This window comes from Suncus etruscus, chromosome 7 (assembly GCF_024139225.1).
Source record: "Suncus etruscus isolate mSunEtr1 chromosome 7, mSunEtr1.pri.cur, whole genome shotgun sequence".
NCBI lineage: Eukaryota > Metazoa > Chordata > Mammalia > Eulipotyphla > Soricidae > Suncus > Suncus etruscus.
In genome coordinates, this window is record NC_064854.1 from 26,489,563 (window position 1) to 26,506,851 (window position 17,289).

Genomic DNA, 17,289 nt, shown 5'->3' on the forward strand with positions numbered 1-17,289 from the left:
TGGTTACAGTTTTTATTCTGGTTGCAGTGTTCACACATATTTGCTGGAGATTTTGAAGAACAGAATTGCCAGGTTTGCATTGATGGAAGCTCAGGGAGACAGACTTGCTAGGTCTCCATGCTTTTGAAATTGGGCCACACGCAGTGAGACTCAGGGCTTTATCCTAGCTTTGTACTTGGGAATCACAGCTGGCAGGGTTTAGGGTATGCTTGTGGGATGCCAGGTTAGTAGCATGTGCAAGGCAAGTTCCCTACCTACTTTACAATCATACTACCTACTTTACAATCATACTATTACTCTATTTCATCTTTTTTGTTGTTGTTGTTGATTTTTGGTCACACCCAGCAGCACTCAGGGGTTAATCCTGACTTTATGCTCAGAAATGGCTCCTGGCAGGCTTCAGGGACCATATGGGATGCCGGGATTCGAACCACTGTTCTTCTGCGTCTAAGGCAAACGCCTTACTGCTGTGCTATCTCTCTGGCTCCTCTATCCCATCTTTTAGCATTTTTTTTAAATTTTGGGTCCACACCTAATAATTCTCAGTAGGACCATATGGGATGTTGGGGATCAAACTTGGGTCATGCATGTGCAGTGTAAACACCCTACCTGTGGACCCTCTCCCAGTTTATTACTTATGTTTTGGTGGTACTAGGAATCCATCTCAGGGTCTTATGCATATCAATATGTGTTGTACTGCTGAGCTCTACCTCTGGCCCCTTAAGAATAAAGAAAATAAACATATACACATAATATAGGTTATTTATTATTATTATTTTTTTTGCTTTTTGGGTCACACCCAGTGACTCTCAGGGGTTACTCCTGGCTATGCACTCAGAGATTGCTCCTGGCTTGGGGGACCATATGGGATGCTGAGGATCGAACCGAAATTCCTCCTAGGTCAGCGTGTGTAAGGCAAACGACCTTGCACCACCGCTCCAGCCCCACATAATATAGTTTTTAAGACTAAGCCAAGACTAAGTTTTCTGAAATGTTTCAATCTGTCTCATTTTTTCGTAGTATCTTTATCATTATTCTTATATGTTTATTTTTTATTTTAGACCACACCTGATGGTTCTCTAGGCTTTCTCCTGATTCTACACAGGAATTACTCCTGGTGGGGCTGTGACCTTACGGGGTGCTGAGGATTGAACTCAGATGGATGTATGCAGCACAAATACCCTTCCTGCTGTACTATTGCTACAGCCTCTGATCATCATTATATTAAGATCATATTCTTTCCTTTATATATATATTAACATTTTGTTTTGTTTTTGGCCCATACCGGGCCTACACTCAGGGATCACTTCTGGCTATTCTTGGGCAACCATATAGGGTGCTGGGGATCGAGCTTGCCTCAGCTTCTTACAAGGCTAGTTTTCAGCCTTCTTTACTATTTCACTATCTTTCTCTCTCTGTAAACATTTTTTGTTTTTGTTTTTGGGCCACACCCGGCAGTGCACAGGGGTTATTCCTGGTTCTGAGCTCAAAGTCGCTCCTGGCAGACTCGGCGGACCATATGGGATGCTGTGACTCAAACCCAGGTCCATCCTGGGTCGGCCACTTGCAAGGTGAATGCCCTACCGCTGTGCTATCTCTCCGGCTCCCTCTATTAACATTTTAAATGATTACTTTAGGGCCAGGGAGATAGGTCATAGGACTGGTGCACATGAGCTCTGATTGTGATTTCCGAACAGCTTGCTTTCCTGTCCTCACCCCAGCCCTGGTGACTCCTTGTGTTGCTGGAGCCCCACCACCACATCCCCAGGCCTTTGCACTGCTGGTCAGGTGGACATTTAGTGTTGCCAAAAGTGCTTCTGAGCCCCTGAGCCTCTGAGTACTAACTACAAGGTTCTCTCAAATACTGTTAATTTTTGGGTCTGGGGCCCCACTTGGCAGTTCTTATGCTAGAGGCCACCTTCTTTTGAAGACCATAAGGTATTGGAACTTGAACCCTGGTTGGTGGGATGGAAGACAAGTGCCCCTCACCAACAGCAAAGACAGAAAGGAATTTTAGGACAGGGGAGATGTTCAAGGGCTGGTGATGTTCAAGGATCACTCCTAGGGCGTTCATGGGTTCATCTGGTGTGCCGGGGATGGGAATCTGTGTTGACAATATGCAAGGCAAGTGCCCAAACTGCTATACCACTACTCTATCCCGTAGGAATTGAAATAAGAATTAAAGAAGAATTCAAGTAATTAAAGAATTCAGAAGGCATTACATTTTTTATGACAGCTCTGTCAAGTCATTAAGGATCAGGCTTGTTTTGTTTTCCTCCTAAACACATGGTTTTTATTCTCGGGATTGGCCCAAGCACAGCATGGTACTGTGACTGCAGTTCTGTCATTGTGGAATGAAAGACCAAGGAGAACAGGGAGGGAGACTCCCCCCTCGGAGTTCTGAGCAGTGTTCAGGCGAGTGCGGACAATCGGAACGATTGGCCAGCCAGGCCAGGCAGTTCTGTGCAAGGGTGTGATTGCAGAACTGCTTGGGCCTTGATGTGCCGGGGGGCCTCCTGGATGGTGCTGGACAGTGCCCTGAAATGGTGGGGGTGGAGGAGTATGTGTTGCAGGTTTTTTTTTTTTTTTTTTTTTTTAGTTTTTGGGTCACACCCGACATTGCTCAGGGGTTACTCCTGGCTGTCTGCTCAGAAATAGCTCCTGGCAGGCACGGGGGACCATATGGGACACCGGGATTTGAACCAACCACCTTTGGTCCTGGATCAGCTGCTTGCAAGGCAAACACCGCTGTGCTGTCTCTCCGGGCCCATGTGTTGCGGTTTGAGTGGTTTCCATCCCCACCCCACCTCCCAGACCATCTCACTATTATTTTTCTGTTTTGTTTTTGGGCCATACCTGGTGGTGCTTAGGGGCCTGATACTTACTCTAAGGGGTTGCCACTGACTTGTGGTGCTGGAGATAAACTGGCATCAGCTTCATGCTGCGTTAGTGCCCTAATCTACATACCATCCAGCCCTCTGCAGGCTGTTTTACCTCTAAACTTGAACTAGAGCCTCTAGAGTTAAACATTTGCTAGCTTTTTTTTTTTTTTTTTTTTAATTTTTTTTAATTTTTGTTTTTTGGTCACACCCGTTTGAATTGTTTTCTCCTTTTTTTTTTTTTTTTGGTTTTTGGGCCACACCCGTTTGACGCTCAGGGGTTACTCCTGGCTATGAGCTCAGAAATCGCCCCTGGCTTGGAGGGACCATATGGGGCACCGGGGGATCGAACTGCGGTCCGGTCCATCCTATGCTAGCGCTTCCAAGGCAGACACCTTACCTCTAGTGCCACCTTCCCGGCCCCTAAATTTTTTTTAATTTTGCTTTGGGTTCTACCCTCTGTACTCAGAGCTTACTCCTGGCTCTGCTCAAGGATCACTTTTGGTGGGGTTGGGAGACCATATGGGATTCTGGGGATTGAACCCAGGTTGGCCATGTTTTAGGCAAGCAACTGCCCTACCTACTGTAATATATTGCTCTGGTCCTGAGCACAATGTATCACACATTTTTTTGTTAGCTTTTTCCCTTAAAGTATATTATTACTATTTTTCTCATTTCTGATTGTTTTTATTAATTTTCTTGTGTTTATTTTTAAATATTTTATTAAAACCTTACAGTGTTTTAGGGCCAACCCCACTACCAGTGTCAGCCTTCCACCAGTGTTGTCACAGTGCATCCCAGGTCACCATCCCTGCCCCAAGCCTTCCAGTATAACAGGCCCATTTTATTTTAATTTATTTTATTTTATTTTTAGCAGGCCCATTTTAAGTTTTCGTTGTTACAGTTTGGGTCTCATTATTTCATTGTTGTTGATGTTGACTTGAATATTTAGTTCTCTCCTTTTTTAACACTGTTTATTTTATTTTCTTTATTTTGTTTTTTTTTTTTTTTTGGGCCACACCCGGTGACGCTCAGGGGTTACTCCTGGCTATGCGCTCAGAAGTCACTCCTGGCTTGGGGTGGGGGAACCATATGGGACGCCAGGGGATCCGTCCTAGACTAGGGCTGGCAAGGCAGACACCTTACCTCTAGTGCCACCATGCCGGCCCCTGTTTATTTTTTGTTAATGGGTGCAGGGGCTCTCCCAGGCAGTCATCAGGAACCTGTACCTGGCCATTCCCTGTGGTACCTGGCAGATTGGGTGAGAGTGTCAGGGCCCTTAAGGCCAGAGCCAGGTGATGAGGTGGTACCGGGACCAGTCGGTGATGGGGTGTAACAGGGTCAGACCTGCTAGTGTTGGGAGGGGTATATGTTGGGATTGACTTTGGGACTTTGTCCAGCCAAAGCTGATTCCTGAATGAGCTCACAAACTAATTTTTGTTTTTCATTTCTCCTGGGACTAACATTTTCATTTTGCTTGTGTTCTCTAAGGCTAAATCTTTGGGTACTCTGTAGTTGTACATTTTTGTTTTTTGGGCCACACCCACCTGTGCTTAGTCCTGGTTCTGAACTGTTCGATTACTCCTGGCAGGGCTAGGGGGAACCATATATAGTGTCAGGGTCGATTGCAACCTCCCGTGGGGGACCCCCGACCCAAGGGGGTGTGGAAATGAAGGTTGCTAGTTATTCGTGGGTTTGCCGGAGCAGAACCGACCTGTGAAGAAAGACTTGAGAAGTTAGTAAGAGAAGCCCTCAAGATGACACATGCTGTTCAAAAGGAAAGTTTATTGTCCAGTGATCAGCTTTTAAGGGCTGAAATACGTCAGAGGGTGTTACAGGTTTTTCCACCAATTACAATTACCAGCATTCATTAGCATAAGCTGGGGCAGGTAATAGGGAGGGGCAAAGAGGTAGAGAGCACGTTTTACCTGAAAGCATAAGATTCAGAGTTCTATAAATTATACTTAGCAAGTATAAATAAAACATCAGTTGTAATCCTAATAACCTTTTGCTAACACAAAGGCAAGTTGCTCTATATTTTTCTTTCTGGCTGGATGTATTGGGGTGCTTGAATTACTTTAGTATTTGTCTATTTCCTTTGTTCTCAAGGCATGGGCGCCTTTGGTCACGTGGGTGACAAGATTAGGAATTACAGAGGTGTCCTATGTTCTAGGTTTCATCAGCTAGGCTCCCCACAGTCGATCTGGTTTTGAAATTATCTGCTATACTATCTATCCTATGGCCTCTTCACAGGATCTCTTAATTTAGTCATTTATAAACTAGATTTTCTCCATTCTCTTTGCCTTCCCTTTATTTCCGGTAGCTTGGATTCAAACCATGGCTTCTTGCACAAATATGAAGCTAAGTATCTGGCTTCATTTCTTCTTTTTGTTTTGTTTTTTTGTGTTTTTGGGCCACACCTGGTAGCGCTTAGGGTTTACTCCTGGCTCTGCGCATAGAAATCACTACTGGCTGGGGTCCCATATGGGATGTTGGGGATTGAACCAGCATCTGTCCTAGGTCAGCTACATGCAAGGCAAACACCCTACCATTGTGCTACCACTTTGGCCCTCTTTTATTTATTTATTTATTTATTTATTTATTTATTTATTTATTTATTTATTTATTAAAGGCCATATCTGATGGGCTTGGAGCCATATGTGGTGTTAAGGATCAAATCTAGGGTCAGTTGCATACAAGATATACGTGCTGTACCACCTCCCTGACCCTCATTTCTTGATTTTTAACTTTATAGGGGTTTCCCTAAATGATGTTGGGGGCATACAGGACTACCCAGGTTGTGCTCTGGGGCAACAATGTTCATTCGGAGGCCAGTCAACCACACCAGCTATACTGGGTGCAGGAGAGGATGCCAAGCTATTCTGGTGATTGAAAGTCTAAAAGACTTCGATATTTCTATGATGGATATTTTCCCTTTTTTTGTTTTTGTTTTTCTTTTTCTGTTTTTTCTTTTTTCCTTTTTGTTTTTGGGTCACACCTCGAGATGCTCAAGGGTTACTTCTAGCTCTGAGCTCAGAAATCGTCCCTGACAGGCTCAGGGACCATATGGGATGCCGTGAATGGAACCACTTTTGGTCCTAGGTTGTCTACGTGCAAGGCAAATGCTGTGCCACTGTCCTATGTCTCCAGCCCCTTTGCTTTTCTTTTAGATCCGACTGTCAAGCAGCTCAGAAGTAGATCTGGTCTTTAATTAACTTAGTGGCATTTATTTATTTATTTATTTTTTTAGGGCCACACCTGTTTGCTCAGGGGTTACTACTGGCTAAGAGCTCAGAAATCACCCCTGGCTTGGGGGGGACCATATGGGACGCCGGGGGATTGAACCGCGGTCCTTCCTTGGCTAGTGCTTGCAAGGCAGACATCTTACCTCTAGCGCCACCACGCCCGCCCCTTATTTGGTTTTTCTAATGCTTGTCTCTTTCTCCTGTGGGGTTGAGATTTCACGTCTGGTCTCTTGTTTCTGTGCTTGTTGATTATCATTCTCTCATACTGCAGACTCTTTACCTCATGAGGCTGGAACCATGACTGCAGGCACCTCTTGGCTCTCATCTTCTCAGTCTTTTCTGCCTGAAGAAGGGACTCTCTTGAAGAATCCAGGGAAGGAATCTGATTGGCTGTCTTGGACCATGCCCTCACCATTGCTGTGGCTGGAGTGGGGCGGGTTAGTGAATGGCCAACCCTCACTACAAATGCGTAGTTGGAGTCAGGGGTAAGAGCAGTTTCCTTAATGCAGGGGGTTTTCATCTTCTTGACTTTCAGTGTTTTCTTCACTATTTTTTATTGTGATAATACTGTTTCTTATAGGTTGTCTTTTTTAGAAAATAAACAAAAAAACTCCACCAAAATATTTATTTAAAATAACTTTATTTAAAATAATTTAAAAATAATAAAAAATATACAACAAATTCCTACTTAGTCACTCTTCAGATCATTACATTGAGCTCCTAAGTCAATAACTCAGGATTTTGTTCACTTTAGATGTCCAGTTTCAAAGTGTTCTTTACAGTTTTCATTCTGTTGAACTCCCACTTAACAGCATTTAAAACTGGATCATTCAGGCTTTTGTCTCCACCCATGACTTCTTCTTTCCCATTTACTTTTTCTTTCACTGTAACTATTCATTCATTGCTTCATTCCCTTTTTACATTACTTTTCCTTTCTCCTTTAACATTTGTTACTTCATTGCTTTCTTGACCTGGTTATTGAATTCTCTCACCCTACGTGACTTTCTGCCTTTGTATGGATGCTTCTTGGCATCTCTAAGCATTGCCAACTGCAGGAGTGTTTTCTAGCCTTCAGATCCTTATTTAAAATTGTCTTAGGGGGGACAGAGCAATAGCACAGGTAGGGCGTTTTATTTTGCATGTGATCAACCTGGGTTCATCTCCAGCATTCCATGTGGTCCCCTGAGCACAGAGCCAGAAGTGATCTCTGACTGCCCTTGGGTGTGGGCCTAACACCAACCAACCAAACCAAAAATTGCCTGGGTCTGGTGTGTGTGTGTGTGTGTGTGTGTGTGTGTGTGTGTGTGTGTGTGTGTGTTGGGTGTGGGCCTAACACCAACCAACCAAACCAAAAATTGCCTGGGTCTGGTGTGTATGTGTGTGTCTAACACGTGTGTGTGTGTGTGTGTGTGTGTGTGTGTGTGTGTGTGTGCCTAACACCAACCAACCAAACCAAAAATTGCCTGGGTCTGGTGTGGGTGTGTGTGGTGTGGTGTGTGTGTATGTGTGTGGTGTACCACTGGGTGTGGCCCCTGGGTCTGGTGTGTGTGTGTGTGTGTGTGTGTGTGTGTGTATGTATACCACTGGGTGTGGCCAAAAATTGTCTGGATCTGTGTGTGTCCCATCCATTCGTTCTTTCAGAGGTACTTGGGGCTTACTCTTGCCTTTGTGTTTCAAGTTTATCACCTATAAAGCAGATATGATATTTTCTGATTTCCTGTAATATTTCTGAACTGGAACTCCACATAAAAGTAGTGTTTTAAATTAACCAGTATAATTTCTGCAGTGACGGGCTTGATTCATTTCCTCCTCATCTCCTTCCAACAAAAACTAGTTTCTCATGTGGCCGGAACTGAACTTCATTGTGTGTTGTTCAAAGTTTATAAAATTACAGTTGTCCTAACAATGCAATTGCGCTCAGTTTTTCCCCATCTGTCTTCCTATCTTTCCTGGCCATACCCAACAGTGCTCTGTTTTTACTTATGTCTGATTCTATACTCAGGGATCATTCTTGGAGGCATCTGGGGGACCATATAAAGTGCCAGAATTGCATTGTATCGGGGTCAGCTGCATGCAAGGAAACACCTTACCTCCAGCTCCATTTTATTGAACTTGATTTGTTTCTGCCTTTGTAGTCAGTGATGTTTAATCCCCTAGTTCTGTTGTTTTCGGTCCACATCCAGTAGTGCTGAGCTTGAGGGATCGTATTGGAGGCCAGGGATCAAACCCAGGTGGACTGTGTGCAAGGCTGCTGCCCAGCCTCAGTACTGTGGCCCTGCTGCTATATAATACTAAGTCCTCTTGTTTCTGGTACTGATGGTTTGTGTGGGATTGTTTTCATCAGTTAGCTAAAAGTTGATCACTTTTTTTTTTTTTTTTTTTGGTTTTTCAAGTCACACCCATTTGATGCTCAGGGGTTACTCCTTGCTAAGCACTCAGAAATTGCCCCTGGCTTGGGGGGATCGAACTGCAGTCCTTCCTTGGCTTGCGCTTGCAAGGCAGAGACACCTTACCTCTAGCACCACCTCGTCTGTCCCAAAAGTTGATCACTTTTGTTAATCTTCCCAAAGTTCAGCTTTGGCTTTGTTCTCAGTTTTTTCTGTTCCTTTATTGGGGTTGTGTGTGTGGTGGTTAGGCTACAGTAGTACTGCTCAGGGGCTATTTCTGGAATCCTTGGCAGTGCTGGGTGATACCACACTGGGGTTGGTGGATTGGTGGCCTGTAAGGTAAGAGCCATGTCTGCTGTACTAGTCCAACCCCGCCAGAACACCCTTGTATTTGAACTGTCTGGAACTACATCCACATGACAAAACAACACGTGAGGCATGAGCAGATGATGCAATGACCATGTGCCTGACTTCAGCTGACAATAAAACATGGGACTGAGGGTTTTCACAGGGCAAGACAGGAGACTGAAGGGGCCGAGACTGAGGCAAGCGGGGGAAGGGGGTTGGTGCCTCTTAGAAGCTGGTTGGAAATGACTCCCCTTCCTTGACCCTTTTTCATCCTGAGACATGACTGACCTGTGTCTCATCTGTCTCCTCTGCTGCTGACTCAGCAAGAGTCTGAGGAGATGATGTCTCAGCTTCAACTTTTCCCCAATGATTAGAAAACATGAAACTGTTGTAATGAATGACTTTCTGTTTTCCGTAGGCTTTCTCTCAGCAAGAGTCTGATAGCTAATGTTTGGGGTCGCCAAAAATTACACTTAGTTACTGAAATGATGAAGTTAAGATCTGAAGCACAATTTATCACCTGTGAAAAGATGGAATGCACTTTTTCAGTAGAGTAAAAGTTAAACATTTAAAGTCAGACTATTGAACAGGAATGAGCTTTGGAGTATTTATAAAGCTGGAAAAACATAAAGGCAGTATTTTCCAGAGGGCAGTGAGATAGATGTTAAGAAGAGAAGGTGGTGGGAATTAATATAGGGCCACTTATGCAGGAAAAAAGGTTAGGAGGGCTGTGGAGTCTAAGGATACCTTCTGGAAGATAGAAAGGTTGTATGGAGGGCAGGGATACATCCTGGACTTACTTTTTCTATAGAGTCTCCAGTGTGCTCCTGACATTGCTCACTTTGGTGGTGCTCCCTGCTCCTCCCAGCACCTTGGTGCTGTGTGGGGCATCATACTCAGGGCCTCATAGCTGTGTGCAGGACATGCATTCAGTCTCCTGCAGCAAGTTTCCAGACTGGACTTGCTTGTTTGAAATAAACTATGTAATTTGGTGGAGGTTAGTTGGGGCACAGAGGTGCTCCTGATGTGAAATGGTAGTTACTTGAAGGAGGCTAATAGGAATAGAAGAAGAGAGGTCGTTTACTTTGGCTAATACCTAAGTGCTGGATTTTCCTCTGTATCTAGAAGAAATGTCCAATTTTATGATTGCTAAATTGAGGTTAAGGATTAAATAGTTAAATTATGTCTGGCATTCTGATCATTCTTTTGTAGATAAGTCATTTTATTTTGGCTTTGGGCCACACCCACCTGCACTCAGGAATTTCTCCTGGCAGGCTTGGAGAACCATATCAGATTCTGGGAATTGAACCTGGGTTAGCCACTTGCAAAGGAAATGTTCTACCGTTGTGCGATTGCTTTGGCCCCAAGTCATAACCCGGTGCTCAGGGGTTACTTCTGGCTCTGTGCTCAGAAATCGCTCCTGGCTGGTTTTGGGGGACCATCTGAGATTCTGGGGATCAATCCCCAGTTGGTCCCAGGTTGGCTGCATGCAAGACAAACACCCTACTTCTGTGCTATCACTCCGCCCCTAGCCAAGCCAATCTTTTTATGGAGCTTAGGCTGTGTATTAGGAAGCTTCAGGTCAGATTGAAAGGTGAGATAAGTATGACAGGGATCTGGGAGAGACTTGAAGGCTGTGTTCCTGTTCTGCAGAAGAGGTGGGTTTGCTTCTCACAACTGATGGTCCTGGGCATTGCCAGAGGATGCAGCCCTGAATGTACCTCAGGTTATGACACAAAAGCTGCAGCAGAAATGATAAGTCACTGACCTGTGACTTGTAGGTGTGTGTAGAATGAATAAGTTTGCCTGATGCTTTACATGAAATGAGAAGGCATCTTAAACCCAGCGGGAATAATTAAACCACTGCATGTGAAGGTTTCATAAAATAATCAGAAAGTTGCTGCCAAAGAGGTAAGAGGAAAATATCAGAAAAAAATGGAGGGGCCGGAGAGATAGCATGGAAGTAAAGCATTTGCCTTGCATGCAGAAGGTCGGTGGTTTGAATCCCGGCATCCCATATGGTCCCCTGAGCCTGCCAGGAGCGACTTCTGAGCATAGAGCCAGGAGGAACCTCTGAACGCTGCCGGGTGTGACCCAAAACCCAAACAAACAAACAAACAAACAAAAACAACAACAAAACACCAAAAAATGGAATACTGGAAGGCAAGAAATATAGCATCCTTTAAAAAAAATTATTTTTGGTTTGTGTATCACACTGGTGGTGCTCAGGGATCATTCCTGGCTCTGTGATCAGAGTTCAGGGGCCAGCCACATGTGAGGCAAATGCCTTAACCCTGTACTATCCAACTCCAAGAAACAAAGGATTAAAATTTTTTTTAAACAGATTTACCAAATTTCTTTTACTTCTGGCATTCAGTGTTCCAACACCAATCTTACCACCTGTGTGACCTTTATTTACTTCTCCAATGTCCCCAGACTTCCCCTCTCTCCTCCAAACCTGTCCTTAGCAGGTATTAATAAATTTACTTCACATTGTTTGTTGTAACAAAGTGGCATGTAATGAAATGATCAGAAATAGACGGTTGAGACTGAATTTGTATTAGGTGTTACATCTCACAATGGTGTTACTGAAGTCATTAAGGATTCACTGAGGTGCTGTTTGAGCCTTCTGTGCCATTATTTTCACTCACCGAGCTTGGTAGGTTTCTCTGCAACCCCATCAGAGTAGCTGTGTTTGGGACCAGAGAGAAGTTCAGTAGATCAAGTGCTGGCCTTGATTACAGCTGACCCTGGTGTGATCCTTGGCACCCCTTATGGTCCCTGTTGCCCACCAGGAGTAGTCCCTGAATGCAGAGCCAAGAGTAAGCCCTGAGTACTGCCGGGGATCAAACTTGGGTCCATCTCTGGTCCACCGCATGCAAGGCAAGCACCCTACCTCTGAACTATCGCTCCAGCCCCAGGAATGAAGGATTTTTATATTTATAGCATCAATTTTGTGTCCTTACTTACTCAATATATTGTTTTTTCTTTCCTACTCTTAATTTATCCTTTATGTTTATTCTATAAAACATTGAGAAAAAAGTGTATAAAAAGACTCAGAGGGGGGCATAAAAAAAAAAAGACTCAGAGGATCACATATCCACTTGAAAGTAAGATGGTGCTAATGAAACTTGACTCTTCATATTCTGTACTCTTATCAAAAGCAAAAAGAAATGGTAGTAACAATCTGTTTATTTCTGATTTTAAACCGAGTGTGTGTGAGTGGTTTGGAGGGAGATTTGCAGCAACTTTGCATACCATTATAAGTGAGTGAGAAGTGTAGACAGATAATGAGTAGTTTCTTCCTTTGCAGACAGGAAGCTGGCATGTGTGAGACCATCTCTTCACATTTAAATAAACATTCCAAATCCTTAAATTGGACTTCAGGAGAAAGCAGACTGACTACTAGTCATCTAGCTAATCTTAGACAAAAAGAAAAGGGAATATGGATCCACATACTGCACAGGGAGAATATTTTTGTTATTATAAACATGACATTAATGGAAATCATGGCAGTGATTTAAAGTTGAAGTAAAAATGTACTTTAAAGTTATCTGGTGTTCTGAGGAAGGCCATAGGAAGAACTATTGTTTTGTGAGGAAAAGTTTGAAATGTTCTTGCTGACAGCTTTAGAAATGCTGCTCTTCTATATCAGAAATTGACTTGAATTTACAGGGAAGGTATGATACTTTGGTAATCAGAAATATCTGTTTTCTTTCCTTTTTTTTTTTTTTTTAATATAGAGATGTGAACTGTGTCCTCATAAGGATGGAGCTTTAAAAAGAACAGATAATGGGGGTAAGTGCAGAGATTAATTTTTTTTAACTCAAAATGGGAATGAGTGGATATTTGAAAATAGTAGCAAATATTCTATCAAATGGTATCATCACTCATGTAATATTTTGGGGATAAAGAAAAAGAGCTTACTGTTTTGTTTTACCTTTTTGTTTGGGGGCCATATTGGTGGTGTTCAGTGTTTGCTCCTTGCTCTCTGTGCTCAGGAGTTACTCCTGGCAAGCTTGTAGGGTGAACCCCATGTGCCAAGGATCGAACCGAGGTTAGTCGTGTGCAAGGCAAACGCCCTACCTGTTGTACTATTGCTCTGGCCCTAAAGATGCAGGGTTTATTTTAGTGTGGTGGATGGCATAGAGGGCAGTTTTGGTAGAAGGGGCCAGCCATGAGGCTCTCTGGTCGCTAAAGCATCTTTAACCATGCTGGGTGTGAGTTCTGAGTTCCTAGTTGGTTGAAATAGTTTGACTTTGTTGCCAAGCTCAGGGATTGATTTCAAAACAAACATCTTTTTGGATGTTAAGGAGCATATCTGGAAGTTTTCTAGTGTTCTCTAGGCTCTTGGCTTAGTGGATGGGGTCATTTCTCTTCTTGCTCCAGGAACCCTGGGCTGTTACAGACTGACCTGAGGTGCTCTGAGGTCCTGTATTTCACTCTCCTGCAAAGCCAGAAGTGACTCATTCTTTAAATTGTGTCTTTGCCTGTGATATTGGTTGTTTTTAATTATTAGAGCTAAGTGTTTTATTTACTTACAATTTTTTCCCCCTCCTGCTACACCTGGCTGTGCTCAGGGTTTTACTTCTGGTTCTGAGCTCAGGAGTGACTCATCGTGGTGCTTCGGAACTATAGGGGTGCCAAGGTTGAACCTAAGTCAGCCCTTGACAAGGCAAATACCCTACATGCTGTGCAATCTCTCGGTCCACACCTGGTGATGCTCAGGGGTTACTCCTGGCTATGCGTTCAGAAATTTCTCCCATATGGGTCCGTCCTAGGTCAGCGCATGCAAGGCAAACACCCTACCGCTTGCGCCACTGCTCCGGTCCCCTTCCTATATATTTTTATACATTGGTAGTTAGATATTTTCTATAGAGATGTTCATGTTCATTTTATGCAGGCATGCATGCATATATATATATATATATATATATACGTGTATATATATATATTTGTTTTGTTTTGTTTTGTTTTGCTTTGGGGTCACATCTGGCAGTACTCAGAGATTACTTCTGGCTCTGTGCTCAGAAATTGATTGTTCTTGGCTGGCTCAGGGGACAATATGGAATGCCAGGGATCGAACTCGGGTCCATCCTGGGACAGCCACATGCAAGGCAAATGCCCTACTGCTCTATCACTCCAGCTCCAAAACTAATCTTATTTTGCTTTTATTTTAAAATTTTTTTTTTGTGAAACAAGGTAGTTTTTAAGTTGTTTCAGTCATTAAGTGTTCAGACACAAGTCCTACCACTAGTGTGGTTTTCTCTTTAGCAGTGTTTCAAATTTTTCACCGGCCACTATAGTCTGCCTCCTGTCGGCACAAACAAACTTACTTTCTATTTTTTTGTTACAACACAAGGTAAATAGAGTTATCAAAATTTAGATCAACAGTGGTCAGTTTGAGATAATTGTTCTCTCCATAGTGTTACCAAAGTCATTGTCTAAGGCTTTATTGGGCTGTAGTTGGTGCTAGTTGTGTTACTCTTTAGGCTCACTGAGCTGAGGAGATTTCTAAATAATTCCATCATATCCTGCTCAGTCCAGGATCTGTTTGTTTCAGGATCTGAAACAAATTTGGTGGCTTGGCAGTTCGGTAAGGTTAATATATTAACATAATATGCCTTAGAGGTAGGCCTTTTCTTTTCAAGAATGTCGGGTGTGGTGCTGGGCCCTTGTGATTCTATGGAAAGGGGAAATCTGTCCCCACCCATTCTGAGAATGTTACAGTTATCAGTCCAGGAGCAAGCTTTTATTGAATTAGAAATACAATTCATTTAGAAAATGAATGTTTTTAGACAAATGAGAGGCAAGAATGATGGGTAATGTGTTCTAGAGAGAAAATGGGGCAGAAAAGGAACAGACAAGCATGGGAGATAAGTATACAAGAAAGAATACGGGCTTGAGGAGCAAATTGCAAAATGAACTTTAGAAGTAGTTTATGCTTCCTTTAGGATGCAAATGATTTGGTAATTTTTCCCTCATCCTTCTTTTTTTATTTTGCCATGATTGGGGGTGGCTCTCACATCTATGATTGTTTTTCTCATAGACATAGTTGTGGTGCTTTGTGGGGGGTTATATGGTGCTCATACACTTAGTTGGGTGCTTGCTGGGGGTTCTACATGTGGCTACAGGACTCAAACATCCTTTGGTTGTGGTGTTCACTAAGGGTCATAACCCCCCTTAAAAAATGTGTACGGGGGCCGGAGAGATAGCATGGAGGTAAGGCGTTTGCCTTTCATGCAGGAGGTCATCGGTTTGAATCCCGGCGCCCCATATGGTCCCCTGTGCCTGCCAGGAGCAATTTCTGAGCCTGGAGCCAGGAATAACCTCTGAGCACTGCCGGGTGTGACCCAAAAACCACAAAAAAAAAATGTGTACGGGCCCGGAGAGATAGCACAGCGGCATTTGCCTTGCAAGCAGCCGATCCAGGACCAAAGGTGGTTGGTTCAAATCCTGGTGTCCCATATGGTCCCCCGTGCCTGCCAGGAGCTATTTCTGAGCAGACAGCCAGGAGTAACCCCTGAGCACCGCCGGGTGTGACCCAAAAACCAAAAAAAAAAAAAAAAAAAAAAAAAAAGTGTACACATGCTTGTGAATTTATGCATGTGTTTGACTGTAGGGATTGAACTGAACAACCTTATACTAATAGATCAAGCACTTTAGAGATTCAGGGCTCAAGGAATGCCTGGTGTACTCAGCATTCCTGCTTTGATATTCCCCTTTGCCCAGCACTACTAGGTGTAGTCGATGAGGACCTGGCATAACTGGTTACTGCTCTTCCAGGCAGTCCCAGTTCTGATGTCTGAGCAGCAGATCCCTGGATCTGAGCACACTCACCTGGCCAGTGTGAGCGCGATGAGTGTGTCTGGGGGTGGGCCCTGCACCCACTTGTAGAGGGAGACGAAATTTCTATATCCTGTCATAATGTTATATGTTATTACTATTTGGATGACTTGGCTTCAGAGAGCCTTTTCCTCTTTAATTACTTTGTCAAGGAGAATTCGTGAAGGACAGAATGATTCCTTTTTTCCTGACGCTGTAGCTTAAAACTATCTTTTAAGGGATATAGTAAGACTTTGTCTATTGTCTTTATTAAGTTCTTGGGAACCGACTTGAAATCATTTAATTTGAAAGGAAAGTGGCTCCGCAAAAAATTTTGTTCCATTTTCATTGGCCTTTTCTCATCAAAGTCACAATGGAATAATGCTGAGCAAAATTTGTTATTGAGAGTAGGAGAAATAGTATAGCAAGTGGGCACTTGCCTTGAATGTTGTTGCTCTGAGCTTGATCCCCAGCACCCCATATGGTCCCCTGAGCCCTTTGGTTCTCAGGGGCTCATGAGGTGCTCTCTTGACCCCAGTACTATTCTGCTGGCCTCCTCAGGTTTATTTTGAACAGAGAGATGACTTGATGAAACTAATGCTAAAATTTTTTTGTTTTGTTTTGTTTTGTTTTGTTTTGTTTTGTTTTGTTTTGTTTTTCGGTCATACCTGGCAGCGCTCAGGGGTTACTCCCGGCTCTGTGCTCAGAAATTGCTCCTGGCAGGCTCTGGGGACCATGTGGGATGTCGGGATTTGAACCATCGTCCTTCTCATGCAAGGCAAACGCCTTACCTTGATGCTATCTCTCCAGCCCCTAATGTTAATGTTAATTGTGTTTTGGTTTGCTTTTCATGGACCATCTCGGAGGAGCAGGGGAATGTGGGCCAGAGGTTACTCTTGGTGAAACTTGGCCCAGGTGTGAGTCTGGCTGATAGCCAGTGCTTGCTTGGGCCAGTGCATATTATTATATTACTCTTGGTGGGTTTAAGACCATATGAGGGGTTGGAGATAGAAGAGGTGGCCAGGGTGCTTGTCTCACTTGTGGAGTGACTCTTGAGTGCAGAGTAAGGAGTAAGCCCATAGCACTTCTGGGTGTGGCCCACCCCCCACCCCCCATCCTGCTTCCCAAAAGGAAATATATATATATTTGCTGTGGCACACAGCAACCCTGCTCAAGGGTTACTCCTGTTTCTGCACTCAGAAATTACTCTTTTTTTTTGTTTTGTTTTGGTTTTTGGGTCACACCCGGTGGTGCTCAGGGGTTACTCCTGGCTGTCTGCTCAGAAATAGCTCCTGGCAGGCGGGGGACCATATGGGACACCGGGATTCGAACCAACCACCTTTGGTCCTGGATCGGCTGCTTGCAAGGCAAACGCCGCTGTGCTATCTCTCCAGGCCAGAAATTACTCTTAAATATGAGGGACCATATGGGGTGCTGGAGCTAGGACCTGGTTGTATGAAGGCAAGGGGAACACCCTACCCACTGTGCTCTCTCTCTGGTCTTAAATAGGTGGGTTTTTTTTTTTGTTTGTTTTTGTTTTTGTTTTGGGGCCACACCTGGCAGTGCTCAGGGATTACTCCTGGCTCTGTGCTCAGAAGTTGCTCC

General features: G+C 43.8%; 1 protein-coding gene across 3 annotated transcripts in view; it reads left to right on the forward strand.

Annotated features, from left to right (window-relative positions):
• The window catches only part of MLLT10 (MLLT10 histone lysine methyltransferase DOT1L cofactor), a 113,906-nt gene that overhangs the window by 11,091 nt on the left and 85,526 nt on the right, over window positions 1-17,289 (forward strand). For all 3 annotated transcript variants that reach the window (XM_049777753.1, XM_049777754.1, XM_049777755.1), the window contains exon 4: window positions 12,603-12,657. In XM_049777753.1, the coding sequence (XP_049633710.1) occupies window positions 12,603-12,657 (55 nt within the window). The remainder of the gene's footprint in view (window positions 1-12,602; window positions 12,658-17,289) is intronic.